The 19,742-nt window shown below is 39.3% G+C and overlaps 1 protein-coding gene across 1 annotated transcript in view; it reads left to right on the top strand.

Annotated features, from left to right (window-relative positions):
* Pard3b (par-3 family cell polarity regulator beta) overlaps window positions 1-19,742 on the top strand; it is an 864,914-nt gene that overhangs the window by 457,667 nt on the left and 387,505 nt on the right. The window contains exons 13-15 of the mRNA XM_013520665.1: window positions 2,779-2,911; window positions 10,459-10,558; window positions 17,701-17,816. Of these exons, the coding sequence (XP_013376119.1) occupies window positions 2,779-2,911; window positions 10,459-10,558; window positions 17,701-17,816 (349 nt within the window). The remainder of the gene's footprint in view (window positions 1-2,778; window positions 2,912-10,458; window positions 10,559-17,700; window positions 17,817-19,742) is intronic.

The raw sequence follows: 19,742 nt of genomic DNA, 5'->3' as shown, positions 1-19,742 counted from the left end.
AGAGAGAGAGAGAGAGAGAGAGAGAGAGAGAGAGAGAGAGAGAGAGAAAGAAAGAAAGAAAGAAAGAAAGAGAGAGAGAGAGAGAGAAAGAAAGAAAGAAAGAAAGAAAGAAAGAAAGAAAGAAAGAAAGAAAGAAAGAAAGAAAGAAAGAATTAACTTCTGAGGGAATTAGCTGCAGCCCAACTTGCCCTTCCCCTAATTTCACATCTCTCTCTAAAATATATGTGATAGTGGATAAGTGGGCTGCACTTTGGTTCATGTACTTGAGACACTCTGGCATTTGTACATATTTTCCTCTTAATTCCCGTAGTCTGGAGTGGATTGACACTATTCCAACAGAAGAAAGTATTAATCTTCAGCTTTTGGCCCATCCTCAGAAGTGTCTTGTTAATACAGTCCACCAGGGAATTGATCCAGAATAAGAGCTGGGGCAAAAAGCAATTTTTATGAGGACATTTAAACAAGATCCATTTTCTCTCCCTAATATTTACATGTTTTTCCATGGGGAGCAAGCAGGCACTTGACTCTCAACTACTGAGAATTTCTGTGGTACCCATGAAGATTAAAGAGCATTATTTCTTATAAAGACAGCAGCCTAATATACAGCTTATCTTTATTAAATTTTAGAGAAAAAAACCCTCCATAGCTATTTGATCTCCCAAACCTGTGTTTTACTCTGTCAAAGCACATGCTGTGCACTCATGATTTTAGTGTGTTATCCTGTGCAGCAGCAGTTGCCCTCTAGTGCAATAAAAAACCATCCATAACCTAGAAACAGGTCTCAGCACCACTCAGACAATCAGGTCAATCAATTAGCTAGATTTGGCAGGAATGCCAAAGTGATTGTCTGAGCACTGTATTGATATTTAAAAAATTAAAGAAGCTATTTAAGAAATGTCAAAATATAAAGTTGTTGGCTCCCCCAGCATTACCAAGTTGTACAAGATACACAAACAGTTTTTATGAGAACCTCGTGAAGAATACATAATGAGCCCTTGATTGAATCAAAATCATTTTAAACAGAAACATGTTTTTCAAAGGATGAGCTTGAAGTTCAATTGTAATTCTATTTGAGCCTAGAGACTTGGTATTAAAAAATGGGTTATGACCTGGTTTTGTTTTTCCCTTCCCCAAAACATTTTCCTCTCTGCTGCCAGCTCATCTTGCTAGAAGCAGAATGTTTAAAAATCCATTATATTTTTTATTGGCTAGGACACTAATGGAAGGCTCCACGACAACTCTATTTTACAGGCTGAATACTTTAATTAGGCTGGTTACTGATCAGTTGTTGGGATATTGATTGTGTCATTTATCAAAGAGCTGGGAAAGCAGAAAAATTTTTTGTTCTTGTTGTTATTGTTAAATGAAAACACAAGGCTAGACAAGGCAAATCCTACCTCTCTTGCTTGCTAGAATCTCAGTTGTAACTGAGGAGCAGCTTGCTGCCCCTGCCTTTGTTTGACCAGCAGTACAGAGGCTAAAGGTAATACACTGGGTGGGGAGATGTGTGCAAAGCCTGGATCTTCAGCAGCTGAAAACATTTTAATTGCTAAAAATGCATAAATTGAATGTTTTAAAAATTTTGTTGTAATGAACACTCAATTTTTATAACTAATAAGAAAATATAACCTGGGAATAGTTGATACATGTTTGTAATCCCAAGCACTCCAAGAGGTTTAGGCAGGAGGATGGCAAGTTTAAGCCCCGCCTGGGCGATTTAGCAACTTAGGGAGATCCCCGTGTCAAAAATTAAATATTAAAAAAAATTTTTTTAAAGGCCTGGCAATGTAACTTAGTTTGAAGGCCTTAGGTTCAATCCCCACTACTGCCCCCCCCGCAAATATATAAATATATGCAAAGAAAAAATGCATTTCTCAAGTCAAATTCTTTCCCAGAAGAGAAGAGCTTTAAGGATCTTGTTTGTGGCATGTTCCTCTCATAAATGGTCAAAAGAACTCTATGAAATGACTTCCAAAATGTTTACTTCCTTGAAAACTGTCATGGAGACAAATACTAGGAACCAGAGTGAAACCCACTTCTCTGTGCCCCCGCCCTCTTGAAAAGGCAGCTCGAGTTCTCTGAGGCTGCCTGCCTTCTGGTACTGCGCGGCACCTGTGGAAAGACGGCTTGTGGGGTGTTATTCTGGATATAGCAGTTTGAAGAAAACTGTGAATTTGTTTACAGACTGTCAGAATACAAATAGGATGGAGAAATGAGGTGGAAAAATAAAGAAATCTCAGAAGAACCACTGTCTGGCATGGTCACTGCAGCTCTCTGTAGCTCCTGGCCAAAGACCTGGCCGTGTCTGCAGTGGGACACACACGTGGCATTTCATCAGCAGAGCCTGACTTGTCCTGGAGCATATGCGTGTATCTGAGGACAGTGAGAGGGAGCAGAAGAGAGGGACCAGCTGGTTGGCAGAGAAGCACCATTGGCATGAACTGCATTCTTGTATTGACACTGCCACAAGCTGTACTCCCAGATGGAAAAAAATTTGAAAGAAGCCAGTTGTAAGTGCAGGGAAAGAATAATAAAGTTAATCCTCTTTTGTGTTGGCTATCAGAACTCCTAATCCTTAACACCACATTGTCCATGTTTTTTATTCCATATTCATAGATAGTTGAACTGATAGGGCCATTTTGATTTTCCACTGTTGAAGACTTACATGCTAGAGACTCTTGAAAGACTTCATAAATTGATCATTCTTTTCCTCTTCTTCAATTGATCATGTTGGAAGACGTTTAAAAAGCAAATGTAATTTTTATTTTTATCCCTCAGGAGACTGCTGAGTGTGGGGCGTTTTCCAAGCCATGCTTTGAGAACTGTCAAAATGCCCTAGCCACCTCCAGCCGAAATGAGAGTGGTATACTGCATTCCTTTGACAACTACAGTCCACAAGATAAACAGAAAGGTGAGAGTCTATCCATTTTCATCCACTGCAAATGGAGTGAGAAAACACAGAAGTGCCTCTTTATTTAAAAAAAGAAAGGAGAAAGAAGAGTTAATTAGACTAAGTGCAGACTTCGTTACTCAGAGTCACTAACGCTGAGAAGTGGGTGGGAGAGCTGACTCAGAACTTGTGAATCAGATTCCTGGCAAGGCCTCCAGTTTAAGTGACAGCTTCTTTGCTTGGTGCCCCAAACATGGAGGGTTATGTATAAAACAAAGCCATGCCTGGAGGATCAAAGATAGCAAACTGTTAATTTCTGTAACATTCCCTTAATGTTGAAATTATCAAATAACACTAAAAAATTCTGTGGATTTCTGTTAAATCATAAAATGGTCATAACATGGCTCACATATTTATGCTTTGTTCCAAGATGAATGGTAAATTGTTAAATGCCATAACCTGAAACCGTGCTGTGACAGTTGGAATGATCTTGTTATTGTCTTACTCCAGTTTCTCTTATTATGTGGTATGGATCACATTTCTAATGGAGTTCCACATATAAAACACCCTGGATTTTCTTCTTTGTTTTTCAAAAATTATACTTCGGGTCACCTAGAAAATCATTTTATCACCCTGTATCTCTTTTCTTTAATAACTTTCATGTTTTATATTGCCAAAGCAATACATATTCATGGTAGAAAATTTAGAGAAAAGCAATAAAAAGAAAATTTAATATTACTCATACTTCTATCTAAAAAGATTCTGATCAATAATATTTTATGTGCATCTTTCAAGTCTCTTCTTCATGCAAAAATGTGTACATAAAATGAAAGTAAAAGAAATTACTATATGCAATGTTTGAAAAATTACTTTTTAATTAATAGCACATTACAAGCAGCTTACTATGTCCTCACCTATTTTATAGCATCACATTCACTACCATTCTGTTGGGTGGAGGTATTGTGTACTAGATGATCAAAGGATGTATTTCAGACACTAAAATGTTTCCAGAATGTAACTGCATAGGAACAAGTTCCAAACTCAGGTTCTATCAGAATGGACTTGTAAATCTGAGTGAGGTTGCTCTAGAATTGGATTGTTTCATCCCAATGGGATGTTGATTTTTTTTCCTATGAACTCTTCCATTTTAGTAAAAGTAGTTGTAACAACTATTACTATTTATTGTTTTTTTATTATTGTTCTTTAGTTTTGTTTTGTTTTGTTTTTAGAACTAGGAATTGAACTCAGGAGCTCACACTTGCCAGGCAGGCACCTTGCCACTGAGTTGTATCCCCGGTCCCCTGTTCCTATGTTTTGTTTACTGTTAGATGCCATGTTGAGCAATTGACAAAGAGAGTGATACTATGAACCTCATTTTACAGAGGAAGAAATAGTCAGAGAGAGTTAAATAACTGAGCTAAGACTTTACACATGGAACCTGAATTCACTTCCTTTCTCTCTGACTTAGAGTCATCTTCTAAACCACAGCCGTGAGTCACACTGACCCACTGAAGCTTTTAAAGTTCTTCTACCTGATGCTAAGAATGCCCTTTTGGAAGTGACTTTACTTTGTGTCCACTTAAAGAAATAACGTGTGTGTGTTTGCTTAAAGAAATTAAACATCTTGAGGATGCAATATTATCTTCTAAGACCTTAAAACTCAATAGCAACACAGTCAGGATGGAACAGCAGGTTTTCCACAGAATGGGAGAGCCTTCTTGATACCACGCCCGTGTTGGGATTGTGAACACTGACATATGTGTTAAAATGCCTTGTCTTTACATATCACATATGTATGTATTAAAATGTCTCATAATTTGATTAACACTTGACTCTCAAGCAGTATATGGCCCAGTGACTAAAGCTGGGGTTTTATTGCCAATTTCACCACTGACTCCAAAAAAAACATTGGACATGTTACCTCCATCTTTGTTGATTTGTTCTTTGTTCATTTTCTGTAGCATCCAGATGCTGAGATGAGATTCATTCAACATATTTTAGAGGATACTGATGGGGTATCAAAAAATTGGGTATCTCTAAAAATAGTAATGGCTAAAATCATGAAAATATGAACTAGCGAAAGTATAAACATACACTCAGAATTGGGCACAAGTGGCTTTTGACAGACACCAGGAAGTGCTTTTGCTTTTCTTGCTCCTGAGACCTAGATCCAGGTAGAACAACTTTTATATCATTGAAAAAAACCATCAGCTACCCAAAATGTTTCTACTTTATTTCCTCCACACTTCAATTTTCCAAGTTAACAGAAAAATTCCAGTGGTACAGGCAGTGCAGCTTTTGGCTGTGTATATAGAGTGCTTTATTCTCCAGAGTGATACATGCTAAGATGGGTGGGGCTTGGGCCAATGTCCTCATATGCACAGAATTGAATAAAGTGGGTCTCTGAGCAGAGAAAAATTTTTAAAAAAGAAAAATTCTTATATAGCTTGTGAAAAGTAGAAAAATATCTATTATTATTTCCTTGTAGGTCTGTGATGCAATACTAGTTTATAAAAATTAGGCTTATCAATGAATAGATTCACTAAACTTCACATTTGAGGCCAGATAAAAATCTCTTACTTTTCATGGAAGCCTATTGACTTAGAAGCAAAAAAAATATTATTATACTAGAATTAATAAACATAATCCTATAGAAGAATATCACGATCGTCTCCTCTTTGTAATAATGGTCTTGGAGTTGGAGAACTACTGAGAGATCCTGAGTTTAGAGCCAGGTAAGTTGGTAACAGCCACAGAAACTCATAAATCCTCAGTGTTCATTTACCACTACCAAGTTTTCAGGCACCTCTTTTATAAAGGCAAGATTAAGTTGACAAAATGCAATGTCTGGTGAGGACAGGAACTAGCACAGCCAAAACCTTAAAGTTTTTCCTTCTCTTTCTCCTTTCCTTTGTATATTTAAAAACTCATTGTTGACATTCTGTGTTCCATCTATTTTTGTAATAATAGTACATACCACCCACAGTTCACTGGGTATTTTGTTTTTATTCCTGTCAAGCCTTTACACAGAAAAGGCATTTTTAGAACTAAAATTTGTAGAAATTGTAACACCAGGAAATTCATATTTGTGTTGGAGAATTGCTAGCAGTGCCTGTAGTGGAATAAGAGTGGTGCTCTGAGATAGTAATAAGGATGGAGGTTGTGTCCCAGGGGTTTACTAGAAAATCCTATTAAGTATTTGAATGGTAATGAGATGCACCAACATTACATTTCCTGAGGACTCTTACTGGTGGATCTCACTCCCAGCACAGATTGCCTCTGGTTTGCTATTACCTCTTCTCCATTGCTCTTCTCCCCTTTTGTACTTCTCCTGCTTCAGTTCCACTATATCCCAGTCACTCATCGCCCGGTCTCACCTGGATCCCCACTGAGTTAGGCCTTTCCTCCCTACCTCCCACCAAGTGTGTTGGTTCTGTACCGTGTCCCACTAAATACATATTCCCCAGAGGAGATAAATAATAGCATAATTCTTCCTAATGTGTATCCTCCAGGAACCAGTATGTATCCACCCCTCCAAAGCGTGGACCAACTATCTCTGCAGTGGTGAGGAGAAATTGAATTACCCTTTTCAGTGTGACCGATATTTATTAGATACTTCTTTTGTGCAGAACACACTATCAGGAATTCAAAAATGAATGCACTGCTGTTACTGCCCTCAAGAGTCAAACGCAGGGGTTGGGCCCAGGATATAGCTCACTGACACAGAGCCTGCGTCACAGACACGAGGTCCTGAGTTTGATTCCTGGTACCAAAGAGGGGAAAAAAATAAAGCAGGAGTCAGCAAACCATCTGTCCTTAAAGAATCAGATGGTAACCATTTCAGGTATTGTTTGCCCTTGGACCTATATTATAACTCAGCTATGCCACTGTAGTGCAAAAACATCCATAGATACCTAATACATTCAATACTTAAACAAATGGGCATGACTGAGTTCAGTGAAACTGTATTTACAAAGTGCAGTGGTGGGCTGGTTTTAGACCACAATCATAACTTGCTGACCCCTTGTCTAAAGTCAACTCTATTTTACCCATCTTCTCTGATCTGGCCTTGGCAAGATGGATCCCACAAAACAAACAATAAGAGATAGTAATTAAAAGAAGAAAATTATATAGGGTTTAATAGGAGAGGTACAGATGCATAGATGTTAGCTTGTTAGATCAATAAATGCATAACTAATTGCAAAGGAAGCATGCTATGAATGTTATACAGGAAGTACTTTATGTAATATTAAGTAGTCCATAAACCTAAAAATGTCAGCAGATAAATAAAAACAACAAACGTGTATTTCTTAGTCACCTCATAGTCCAGTAAGGCTTTGCAGAAGGATAACAAATGCTCCAGGGGACTGTGTTCCATACAGTGATCAAGGGCCCCAAGGGACTTTCTATTGGTGGCTGACAATCTTCTAGCACCTTACTGTTTGGTTTTTGGACAGTAGAAGGAGAAAGAAGAGAGAGGCTGGAAATGGAATTCAGCATAGCAACTCACATTCCAATGGCAAGACTAGCCTAAGAGCCAGGAAAAGAGCATTCTGTCATTGTTAACATCTCTGACAGATCCTAGAAACATTGAAAATTTCATAGAGGTGTCATTTGAGGTAGGCCTTGGGAGAAGGGTAAGATATTGGAAGCTAGGGTGGATTTTGCAATTAGTTAAGCCCAAGGATGTGGTGAGGGAATAAACTATACTCTTAATCAGCTAACATATAAGACAAGAGGTAGCTGGCTGCAGGGACACAGACCTGTTCTGAAGGCAACTGGATACAGCAACTTACTTGTTCATGTCTGTGTTAACCACCAGTGTGGAAGATGGACTAGGGGGTTGAGGACAGAAAGATTGAAGCTGGAAGAAAGGATGTTCTCCCAATGTGTACCTAGTTCCTATTTGCAGTACTCTCCTTCTGCTCAGTTTCCCATTAGCAAATCTCTGCCTGCCTGAGTGCGTCCACACCACCAAACCACTGGATCGTGGGGGTGGAGATGAAAGCGGCAGCACTGGCCACCTTTGTTCATCACGCTGCTTCTTCCTTAACACCTGCTCATCGGATCTCCTGCTTGAGAGCCTCCTTCCCAGGGACATTTTAGCACAGTTGCCGCCACCCTGAGAAAGCCCTAGCAAGGTGTATTCATCAGGGTTTTCCAGAGAAGCAGAACCAGCTGTGTGTGTGTGTGTGTGTGTGTGTGTGTGTGTGTGTTACATGTTTATAAATAAATAAAGATGTTGATTATAAGGAAGTAGCTCACAAGATTATGGAAGCTGACAAGTCCTTAGATCTACACTCCGATTCAAAAGCTAGAGACCCAGAAGAGCTGATGGTGAAGTTCTGGTATGAATCCAAAGGCCTGAGAACCAAGGAAACCAGCAGTGCATGTGGCTCCAGCCAAACACCAGCAAGCTAGAGACCCAGGAAGAGCAATGTTTTGGTCCAGTGCAGATACAAGAGAAAGGTGTCACCTGATTCGAAGGCAGGCCAGCAGGAATTCTCTCTTGCCCAGGAAACAGCCCCCCTTTTTATAGAGAATCCTTCCCAGTCCTCATCAAGGCCCAGGAAGTTTACATATGTAATCCTATAAAAAGTTATTGGAATTCTAGAGAGTTAATTCTGATCTGCCACTTCCAGCGCAACCCATGACAAGAATAAGGACACTAAGGCATATTTGTAGTTATGGAAGCCAGGGGTCCTAAGTCCACGCACGATGGTGGCTATCCAGAGCAAAGGCTTCGACCCAGGTCCAAACCCAGGTTTTATTAATTTATGAAGAAGGGTATGGCTTGAGGATGAGTGACTGTGAGAATGGTGGAAAATAGGTGAATGCCATGAGCTGGGGTAGGTAAGAAGCCTGAAATCACTTCTGCAGTATGCAGAGAGAAGGATCTGCAGAAAGAGTAATCTGCATAACACAATTGAGATAGTAGCTAATGTTTTGGGGTCGGTGCTTCAGCTCTGATGTGTAATCTTTCAAGCCCCAGGAAATCATAGCCTCTATCTTGAGGCTCCATCCCAGCCCGTAGCACGGAGCATTGGCTCTTTATCCTGCTCCATCCTGGCTCACACAAGGGAACCCTTGTTTCCAGGGAAACATTTCCTGCTATCTTCAAAGACTACACATCAGCACCTTGGCTGGACCCATCTGCATTGCTGAAAGCCAATTGAAGGGATGAGGAAAAGTCCTAGCCAGCTCTGAACATGTCAGTACACAGGAATAGGGTCAGGCTCAGCCCAAACAAAGACAATTGCTCCTGCTTTGAGGAGAGTCTCCCAGGTGGTCCTCCACACCTTTTGTCCTGCTCAGACTTCAGCCCACCCCCATTAGCAAGTGTAGTCTGCTTTATTTATCTAAATGTTAGCTTCGTCTAGAAACTCCCAGCAATATATAAAAACCATAAATACACTCACGTTTTTTCCAGCAGCAATTCTCAGTGATGGAGATTTCTGTCTTATTCCATGAATCAAAGACAAGCAGGGTCCATCTTTTACCAACTATTTCGCTTTAATAGACACAGAGTAGAATTCATTGTTTGTGAACTAAAGCCCAATGCTGACTTAGTGCTCTGTGTGCCATATTATATAACCTGTATACTTGTCCAATGAAGGTATTTTTATTCCCCCTTTAAATATTAAAACACTGAGGCTCAAAAGAAGTTGAGTAATTTATCCAAATTCATACAGCAGTAGGAGGCAAGAGTGGAAACATGGCAGATTTACTCCAAAAATCATCCTCTTGGGGCTGGGGATTTAGCTCAGCAGCACAGTGCCTGCCTAGCAAGCATAAGGTCATGAGTTCGATTCCCAGTACTGGAAGAAAAACAAAAAGCAAAAAAAATAATAATAATTCCCTAAAAATCATCCTCTTAACCTGGATATTCTGTAATGCTTTTCATATATTAGTATTGGTATTCTTTGTATTAAATAAAATAATGTACCTAATGCCTACCAAAATGTCTGATATGCAAGATCTCAACAAATCTTATTTATTCTTGGCTGTAGTGATATTCAGGATACATATTATTTTTCTAGTGAAGAAAACAACCTGGGAAACTATGTGTTTTTATTAAGTGGGAAAACAAAGATTCAGACACCAGTTTTCTGCTTGCTCATAAAACCTTAAACCTAAAGGCTTCCATTATGGCAAGATGCAAAAAAGAGTGGATATTTTTCCCCATCAAATGCATCTAGAATCTTGTTAATAAAAATGTCAAGACACAGAAGATATGGCTTTGTTAATCTTGCACAAGTTACAAGTCATGAGTAAATGTCACCTTCCTAGGGAGAAAAGGTATAGAAGTCAAGATGCAGGGACCTAATTGGCCAAAGATTCCCGGGAGGTCTCCAGGGTAGACACGCCTGTTAGCAGTTGCACATTTTCTCACACAAGGAATATTGCTATGCTACCTATACTTCCTTCAGTTCAAGGTGAAGCACAATTTATTGCAAACATGGTTTAAGTGTTGGTTAAAATTGGGTCTCAGAGATGGACTGAAATAACCAGGCTCGGAATGGCTCCTCCTGCAGTTTACTACTGCTTCATTTGTTCTTGGTTTATAGACCTGGTGCTGCCCCATGACGAGTGGGCCAAGTGTGAAGTCCCACCCTCTCCGCCACCACGTCCCAGTCTGGAATTGGGCCTTGAAGATTACAGCTACAGGTATCCATAAAATGATGTATTGTAAATGTTCCCTGTTAGGGTTTCTCTGGGAAAACTCAGCAACCTGATTTTAACTATTTCTTTCTGGAATGGGAATCTCACAGTATCTAGAATTCCTTTCCAGTGAGAGCTTCTCAGAGTTGATTGCTTAGACTGCTTATCATTTGCTTCTTGAAATTTAAGAATCATCTTTATATTCCTAAAATTTTTAAGAGAAGGGATAAATTTTCTTTTACAAGTTTAAAAAACTTGGAACTTGAAAACTTTGAACAGTGGAACTCAAAGAAAAGTTATATAAGAAAGCATAAAACAAAACTGAGAAAACATAGAGCTTAGGGTGGGGTTTTCTTTTTCTTCATAATTGGCCAACCCTAAAGGTATTTTAAAAATAGATGTTCCAAGAAAGTTAATGAAATCTAAAAATTAAAGTAACACCATATAAAATCTAAAATATTGAAAAGGGTACCCAATATTATGTCCATCCTATAATAGAAACTAAAAAATCAATAATTTTTAGAATCACAGAAGCATGAGGGAGGCAGATTTACTAGGCATACATACTATTTGACTAGTGGAATTCATAGATTTTGTTCTTCTGATGAGTTTTAAAAATCATTAAATTGTCTCTTTGCTATTTTCTGTATTTATTATGGCTGTTAAAAACTGTGTATTTTATTGCATTCTGTGTCCCATGATAATCCTGTGAAATTTCTTCATTTTTCTTGCTGCAATGCTGGTGTCATTTCCATTATGCTTTTTAATACAATCTGCTAAAAATAAAGCAACACAGCAAGAGTGTAGCTAACTCTATTAGACAAAAACCTATGTGTGTGTATACTATCTTTAATTCTTATATTTTTTAAATCAGTTTTCTTCTCAAATATAATTTCATGACCTTAATACAATTTTGTAATCAAAGTAATGTTCCAGATCAGTATCTCTGTAGTTTTCTTAAAAGAAAATGAGTACATACTTAATTTTTTCATTTATTTCCCTTGTTTGCTTCAGCCCAAAAAGACAGTTTATTGATATCAAAAAAAACCCATATTTTAATAAGCGTATTCATTCTACTTGAGCATTTGTCCCGTGTGTACAGTATGTGCAGAACCACTGGGATGACACAATGCTGAGTCAGATAGAAACCCTGCTCTCAACCAGCCAGTAGACCAGTGGAAAAAAGTGATAATGAGATTCCAATGTCTGAAAGGATTCTTGAATTTTGTAATAGTTAAAATACTTGGGCATTTGAAGCAGAGGAGAGTGCTTCCAGGTACAGGAATCAGGGAAAATGGTAAAAGTAACCTTGAGCTGAAGCTTACCCATCCCTGGAGATGAGCATGAGATGCTCATGAAGAAATTGAATTTCAGAGGAGGAAGGGTAGGTAAAAGGAATAGTAAAGAGATGGAAGAGTAAATTGATTTGTGCAGCTCACATCCTGGGTGATTGGCTAGGTGATAATGCAACAATGAGTTCTAAAGACCTCCTAAAATCTTATTGTAGGGTGTGAACAGACAAGGGGTCTGGAGACATCTAGGTTTTCTTTGTGTACAATATGGACTGGGCACATGGAGGAGGCCCTGTGCCCCCCGCTGGGGCAGCGCCGTGACAGGGATGAGGGCTCTCTCATTGGAGCTCTCAGTGAGAGACCTTCAGGGCAGAACAGTGGCTCACAGAGAAGGCAGAAGAAATCTCTAGGATTTAGCAAGGGCTTTCCTGGCTTCTTCACTGTCTCCACAGATTTCTTCCCTTCCCTTTTCCATAAAGTATGTTTCTCTGAGATTTGGGAAGTAAACATCCAAGCTCTTTGTCACTCACTGACATAAAGCTTTATTGCATGGTACCAACTAGTAACTTCCTCCTAATCTGTGTTTAAGGTTCTGTTCTCACCACTTTCCTAGAACTGCTCTGTTAAACATCCATAGTGACCTCTCTTCAGCCAAATGTATGGCATATAATCAGACTGTATTCTTCTTTTGTGCTCTGCTGTATTTGGTCATTGTGCCATTCACTCCTTCACTCATCCTTCAAAGTATTTCTGGAGCTTTGAGTGAGACACTGTATAAGGTACTAAAATGGATTGAAAGCTGCCCTGTAAGCAGGCAGTGCAGTGTCCTTTAAGAGGATAGATGTAGTAGTCTGCAAAGCATCAGGTGCAGAATTCTGTAGGATCCAGGCAGAATGAGCCCCTGGCTTTGCCTGGAGGCTTGCATAGGAGATGGAGTGTTTGAGTGATTTGCTGGGGGATGGGAAGGAGCCCATCATCCAGAGAAATGGTAGGAAGATCAGCTTAGGTCAGAAACACCAGGTGATGAGAGAAAAGAACACATCCTGTGTACAGAGTGTCTGAACCACATCTGGGGGAGAGTCAGTGGTTGGGACATTGTCTTTCATGCTCCACAAGCTCACTGCTTCTGTGAAGAACAGTGGAGAAGCACTAAAGAGAATCAGACCTGATGATTTAGAAAGATGAAGTGAGTGAGGGGAGTCAAGGACAAAAAAAATCCATTAGACTTGGAACCAGCAAGAGAAGAACAGGGCTTGAGCCAAAAGAGAAGAAGCAAGCATGGGCCGGAAAGGGTGGTGATATTTTTGGGATGGAAGGAGAAAGTCTCAAGCCTTGCACCCCACCCCTTCACAGGAACCGGTGACCCACACCATCCTGCAGGCCACAGTGTTTCCTAGGTAACCAATAGCAACTGGGCTTCAGATGTGTGAAAGCTGGAGTGGAGGGCAGACTGGGGGAGAACCAGGAGGGCTGAGCAGGAGATGCACTGTCTTTGAAAGCATTCACAGCCCTCTGAAAGGGAAAGCAGTGCTTCAGAGGTGGAGCCAATCTTAGCCGAAAATCACTGTTCTGTGAAGGGGGGAAGAAATCTGATGAAATTTGATGTTTATACTTTGAACCAGAATAAAATCAAGAAATTATTTCTACTGTGTCATTAGTGATTACGAGAGAAAGACTGAGACTATGTATGTCGAAAGAAATAAATGTAAGGGAGATGTATTTTTACTGTGGATCCTGGGGAGAGGCTAAAGGAAACTAAGAGCAGACAGAATATATTGAATATTATTTACATTTGAGACAACTTTTGAATATTCCTTGTGTGTGAATATTTTTATTTCCCTCTCCCTCTTCCTCTTCCCCTCCGCCTCCTCTCCCTCTTTGTCTTCCCCCTCTCCTTCACACACGAGGAAATACTGGTACTAGCGCCATGCAAGAGCCTAGTCACAGACACCTGATGCACAGGCACAACGCTTTTCTTCTTGTGCATCACTGTGTTCTTGTTTTTGTTTCGCATGCCTCTCAAAGTCTTCTCCCATTTCCATTTTAGACAGTTCTCCTTGAACATTCCCTGCTGACTCTTCTGTGTCTATCACATCCCTGGTTTGTCACCATCTTCAAGACACTGGCATATGTTCCACGCTACCCTTATTTATTCATTATGCAGCATAATTTGACATTGAGTATCATTTCTATTCGATAGATTCCCTGGCTGTTCATGCTGAAAACACGGCCTTTATCTCGGACATGTCTCTGGCCTGCTGTCAAGCTTCAGCTTCCTGCAGCCTCCACTGCAGCCCACTCAGCCATGAGCACGCGCTAACTCCCTTCCAAATTAAACTATGTCCTATTTTACAGTTAATCCTTGTGCCACCCTCTCACTCCAAACACTTTTGATGTGTAGCATAAAATTACAAACCATTTTACTAGTCTAAATTACATGTCTAAACTATTTCCACATTAACTAATTCAATACTACACTTTCAGTGCACTATACGCTCACATTGGCTCTAATCCCATAATGTCTTATATTGCACTCATTTCCATCCTGAAATATCTGCCAGTCTCACATCTGATTTACTTGTATTTCCATTTTTTTCCCCTAGCAAAAGGGATCCTTTTATTTAAGGTTTTTTATAGTGTATATTTTGTCACACTCAAAATAATGGTAACAGAAATATATATGATGATCAAAGTAATAGACATAAATCAGGCATATATAATATGAATAATATATTTCTTACATTCTTATGTATGAAGCAGCTTTGAATTTTTTGATTATCCTTAATTATATCTTAATATTTGTATAAAAATAAAGTCACTTTTTTGGCCTAATCCTAACTTCATGTTACTCTATCAAGTGACATTGCCATCTTGTTTTTAAAATGAGGATGAGGTTTATTATTTCCAAAGAGTCAGGAAAATTTTGGATTCTTATTTTTATTGTATCAGTTATTGCCTAGTTTAGCAAAAGAATCAAAGAATCAATTGGAGAAACCACATTTTCCTCAGCTGGGCAGATCCCCACAGTCCTCCCTGAGCAGGGGACTTTAAATATGCCATGATCTTTGTTTTAAAGAGTAATATTCATATTGGCCCTAAAATTCCTTCCTTAAAGCTTTCATTATTATGTACAGCATATATTTCCAGGTGTGGTGACGCACACCTGTAATTCCAGCACTCAGAAGGCTGAGGCAGAAGGATTGTTGCAAGTTCGAGACCAGCCTGGGCTACAAAGTGAGCTCAAGACCAGTGTGAACTGCATAGCGAGACCCTGTCTCAAAAAGACAAATAATAAAAATATTAATAATAATAATAATAATGTACAGCATATGCTTCAGTTAAATATTTGGCTTTCTTTCGTTCCATGATATGCACCACTCTTTTAAAGCAAAAGGGAAACCTAAAATGCAAGTTGCATAAGACAATGTGAGCAGACCTGCACTCACAGGAATGTAAGTTGTTGAAGTTAGGGTCATAACAACTTGTATTCCAGGGTGGCCGCCATTTTAACCAAAGCTTGTGGCTGTGGTCCTGGCTTTGCCCTTGGCCACCTGGGCAACCTTGGGACATTAGTTCCCCTTTGGGCCCCAGAGTCTTAACTAAAAGATGAGGTAACTTTTAAGCCCTTCCAGCTCTTAAAGTTTTTGATTCTGTGAAAGCCCTGAGTCTTCCTGACACTAACCTCACATCATTGCAAGAGATCAAAGGATGAAAAACTAAGTGCAAATAAAGGTCAGATAACACATTTAAAGGCAACCCAAAACAGCAGGACTGAGGCAGAAGCTTGTGCTCCCAGTGGCATCTCAGTATTCTTTAGAGTACGCTGAAAAATGAAAGTTTTGCTATTAGAATGTGCCAGACATTTTTTCTCACAACTGGCATATTTTGCCATTTCTAGATACCACATCCAGTATACGTCATACCTCAGTGACTCTTCATCTGTTGAAAATGTACCTGGACATCAAGAAGCACAAAAAAGCTGCCTAGTTCCAAAGAGTGGATTTAAACACTTGAGAAATTCTCATGAAAACATTTACAATCTTTTCACTGCAAAGTGCCCCAGGCCCTCACTCAGAGATAACCCTAGCCCACCAAAATAAAGAAAAAGATTATTAATAGCTAGCTCCTGTCAACTGAATTCTGACCATGTGCTAAACATTCCTATTCTTAGTATGTAGCATATCTTAATTTATTTCATTCTTACAACAACTGTATAAAGTAGATTCTATTACTACACACTCTATGAATGTGGCGGAGGCCATATACCTTGACGTCTCCTCAGGCCCCAAGCCTCTCTTAGTCACAGCTCTACTGAGAGTCTGACAAAAACAGAAATGATAAGGAAACTGAAAAACATCAGTGAAAAGGCTGAGACACTTGCAGTTATTTGGGAAGCAAATACAAGTCTATTTATTTGCTTACTTGTAAACTATTTCTACAGCACTAACTCTGTGCAAACACTAATGTTTTTTACTTTCCCAGTCTTAGCTTATTCTGTCCTCTAAGCCACCCTATAAGGTGGAGATATGTAATTATAATTTTGTTAGGTGTAAGGGCATCGAAGAACAGAGAAGTCCGATAATCTGCTCAGTCACACAGCAAGTGTGTAGCACAGGCAAGATTGAAACCGGGCAGACCTACTCTGGCTTCCTAGCTTTCAAATACTGTGCTCTGCTGCCTAACACAGGCACTTCCTGAGCCTAGCCATTGCCTTGGAACAATGGAGGCCCCGCTGATCATTCGGAAATTATATTATTGCTGTATATTAATTTTAGCAATGCTATCAGGCAATGTTAGGTATCCATAATGGATAGGTGTAAAAAATAAACTTATTTTGATATGTTTAATTTAACATCAATATTCCTTTGTATATTTTAGGATTCTCATCCAGAAAGTGTCACTATTTTCTTGTTTAAAATATCAAACCTTGACTATTTGAAAAACTCCATGTCACTCTTTCAGATTTTCTGAGGTTACTGGGTTTAAGTTTTCACTGTGTCAGAGATGATGATAGAAATCATGCTGGGATAAGACACCTGTGTACTTTTTACACAGATAAGCTACCAGGGGAAAACATGGCTATAATTTAGTTTATAAAATATGTAATTTATTTCTATATCAAGATATGAGCAATTTTCTGTTAATTTCTTTGCATAATCCCTTCCATCTTCAAGAGAAGTAAATAAAATATGCAGCAGAAAGACCATTGTTTGAGACTGGCCACAGTACCAGAAAGCCTGTAAGGAAAATTTGATGTACCTTGCGTCTAATTTGTCAACAGTGTTCTTCTTGTGACTTCCTGTATTAATGATGAGCAGTGTCTGGACAGCATTAACATTAGTTTTAGAAGATGGACCTGAATAAGGTAGAAAACTGAACTGCCTCAACCAGAGCCATTCTAGAAGGTTTTTCTCCAAGGATCTAGCCTGTCACTTGTGTCTAAGGAAGGGCATACTGATCCCACAGGTATCTCTGACCCCACTTCAGGTCTCTGCTGATATCTGGTGATGTGCTTTGAAGCATTAATGTTTCCCAGGCCCCTCTCGCCCACTTAAAGTTATATATGGTGCAGCAGGATTCCAATTAGCAGAAGTCAGTGAAGAGTAAAACATGATATTAGCTAGAGAATATTTTATTTAAATTGTACTCCATGATAAAATACATGAAAACAGAGTTGCTGCATCTCCTAAAAGAAATCGGAGATTTAGAGAATTGGTTTAAAATACATGGCTATGGGCTACAGAGAGAGGTGATGAGTGGCTGTGTTAAAATGAAAACTAATTCTCTCTCTCCCCTTCTCTCTCTATCTCTCTCTCCCTCCCCTGCCCCAACACGATGCATGGCTTCTGTCCATAGCTCTGGGGTGGACTCAGCAGTATATTTTGCAGATCAGCACATCAACTTCAGACCCATGACACCGGCCAGGCAGCCTGAATCAATTAACCTGAAAGCCTCGAAGAGCATGGACCTTGGTAAGTGAGGCAGAGGTGACATCCAGGTCACTCCCCAGCCTCGGCCAATTTATCTTCCCAAATGTCCAGAATGTCCAGGTCTTGTTTCTTCAGCTCAAGCCTCAGAGAGCAAGGTCTGTAGCCACCTGGAAGAAGGCATATGGCCATCCTATCTTCCTATCATTTCTCACACATTTAATTATAATTATCCCTTTGTCAAAGAAAGAGATTTATTTTTAGAAAGTGGTCCATAAATAGATCAGAAAAGCATGATCCCCTCTGGAGGCTCTGAATGCCACAAGCATCCTTAACTCAGCTGCCTTTGTATTGGCACTCTGGCTTCTGCCAGTGTATTTCATTTCTAATGGGCACAGTTGTCTCAGGGTCTGAGAAGACAATGTGGTCAAGTGGTGCTCCTCATCCTTTGCTTCTTCTGCGTGGGTGATGGCTGGGGAAGACAGCATTGGAGAAGATTCATCTCTTAAAATGCCCACCCCGACCCTGTGACACTGGAGGGAGGCAGTATCCCTTGGATGTGCCAGGTGTGGAGTATCAAGGTAGCCTGCGACAGTGCTTAAACAACTCCATTGAGTTCTGAGCACCACAAGGATTTTCTGCCTAGACCAAGGTCCCCTGTCAACTGTGTTCTCCAGGCTCTGAGATATGGGACCCTGAAAGACATCTCAGATATTCCAGAACATTGCTGCCCTCCCATGGGCTTTTAGAGAGAGTATGTAAACTAAATTCTTAGCAAAATAGTTATTACTTCCTCACTGCTCAGAGGCCAACCTCTGCAATTGTTTTTTCTCCAGGCATGTTATATTATTTCATTAACAACAACAAGAAAATAGAATAATCAAAATTGTGTACTGTACCAAACAATCTGATAAATGGTGCTTATCTGTTGCTCATTTACTGGAGTTCAGGGAAATGTTCAATCATGATAAAGCAAGAGAAATTGATTCTATTTTCTACAAATTAACTAAATTGCTAGGAAACACTTGCTCTGATCACCTATAGTTAGAGGCAGATAGAAAACTTTAACAAGTAAGCTGTTTTGAGCACTGGTCATCAGGGTATTTTCTCAAATATGAACCTCTGACAAACCAAAGGAATAATGTATGACAGTGACATTGGTTATTACTAATAATTTAGGAAGCAATGTATTTTTATGAAGTCCTTAATAAATATTTCCTGTTCTGTCTTCCCAGTTTCTCTATAAAGAAGATGAATGAATATAAACTGCTCTTAATTTGGAGGGAGAAATACATTACTGTTTTCTTCAGTTAATTAAAAAAAAAAAGTTGCCAGTATGATGGTTTTAAGACATTTCTGCAAAAGAAAAAAATAGTACAGTATCCATTTTAATTTAAGAGAGAAAAAACATTATTGAATCTGTAAAAAAATAAAACCTAAGTCATGCCAAAAAATAGTTCTGAGCTTATTTTTTATTACTGAAAAATTGTTTTGAGAAGTTTTCTCTTTTAAATTGAAATCAGCTTTGCAAAATATCTATAGTTAGAAGTCATCGTTTGCATTTTGCTGTACATAATACCATCAGTGACAAGAATAATAGTAATATGGTTCCAGTTTACAAAATTGGGTGGATTGGGAGTTATTTTCTTCAGGGCACACCTCCCAAACTAAAAGCTTTGACTAAGCCACACCATACAGCGGAAATACTCAACATGCTATAAAAACATATTTTAGAGTAATCATCACAGTTTAACCCTGTCCAGGAAATATACTTTAAAGCTAACAACCTGGCAGAAAGCAATGGGGGCGAGCATGCTGGGATGGTTCGGCTCTTTCTGCCCAGAACATGCAATGGGATGAACTTAATAAATGTATTGGCATTCCCAATGTGTAAGCTCAGGTTACACCTCAATGACAAGCATTAGGAAGTATGTTTCCTGTTTGATTAAGCGACTACAACATCATGTGTAG

The sequence above is a fragment of the Chinchilla lanigera genome, unplaced genomic scaffold, assembly GCF_000276665.1.
Source record: "Chinchilla lanigera isolate Chin_1 unplaced genomic scaffold, ChiLan1.0 scaffold00056, whole genome shotgun sequence".
Taxonomy (NCBI): domain Eukaryota; kingdom Metazoa; phylum Chordata; class Mammalia; order Rodentia; family Chinchillidae; genus Chinchilla; species Chinchilla lanigera.
This window is presented reverse-complemented; position numbering and strand designations above follow the sequence as displayed.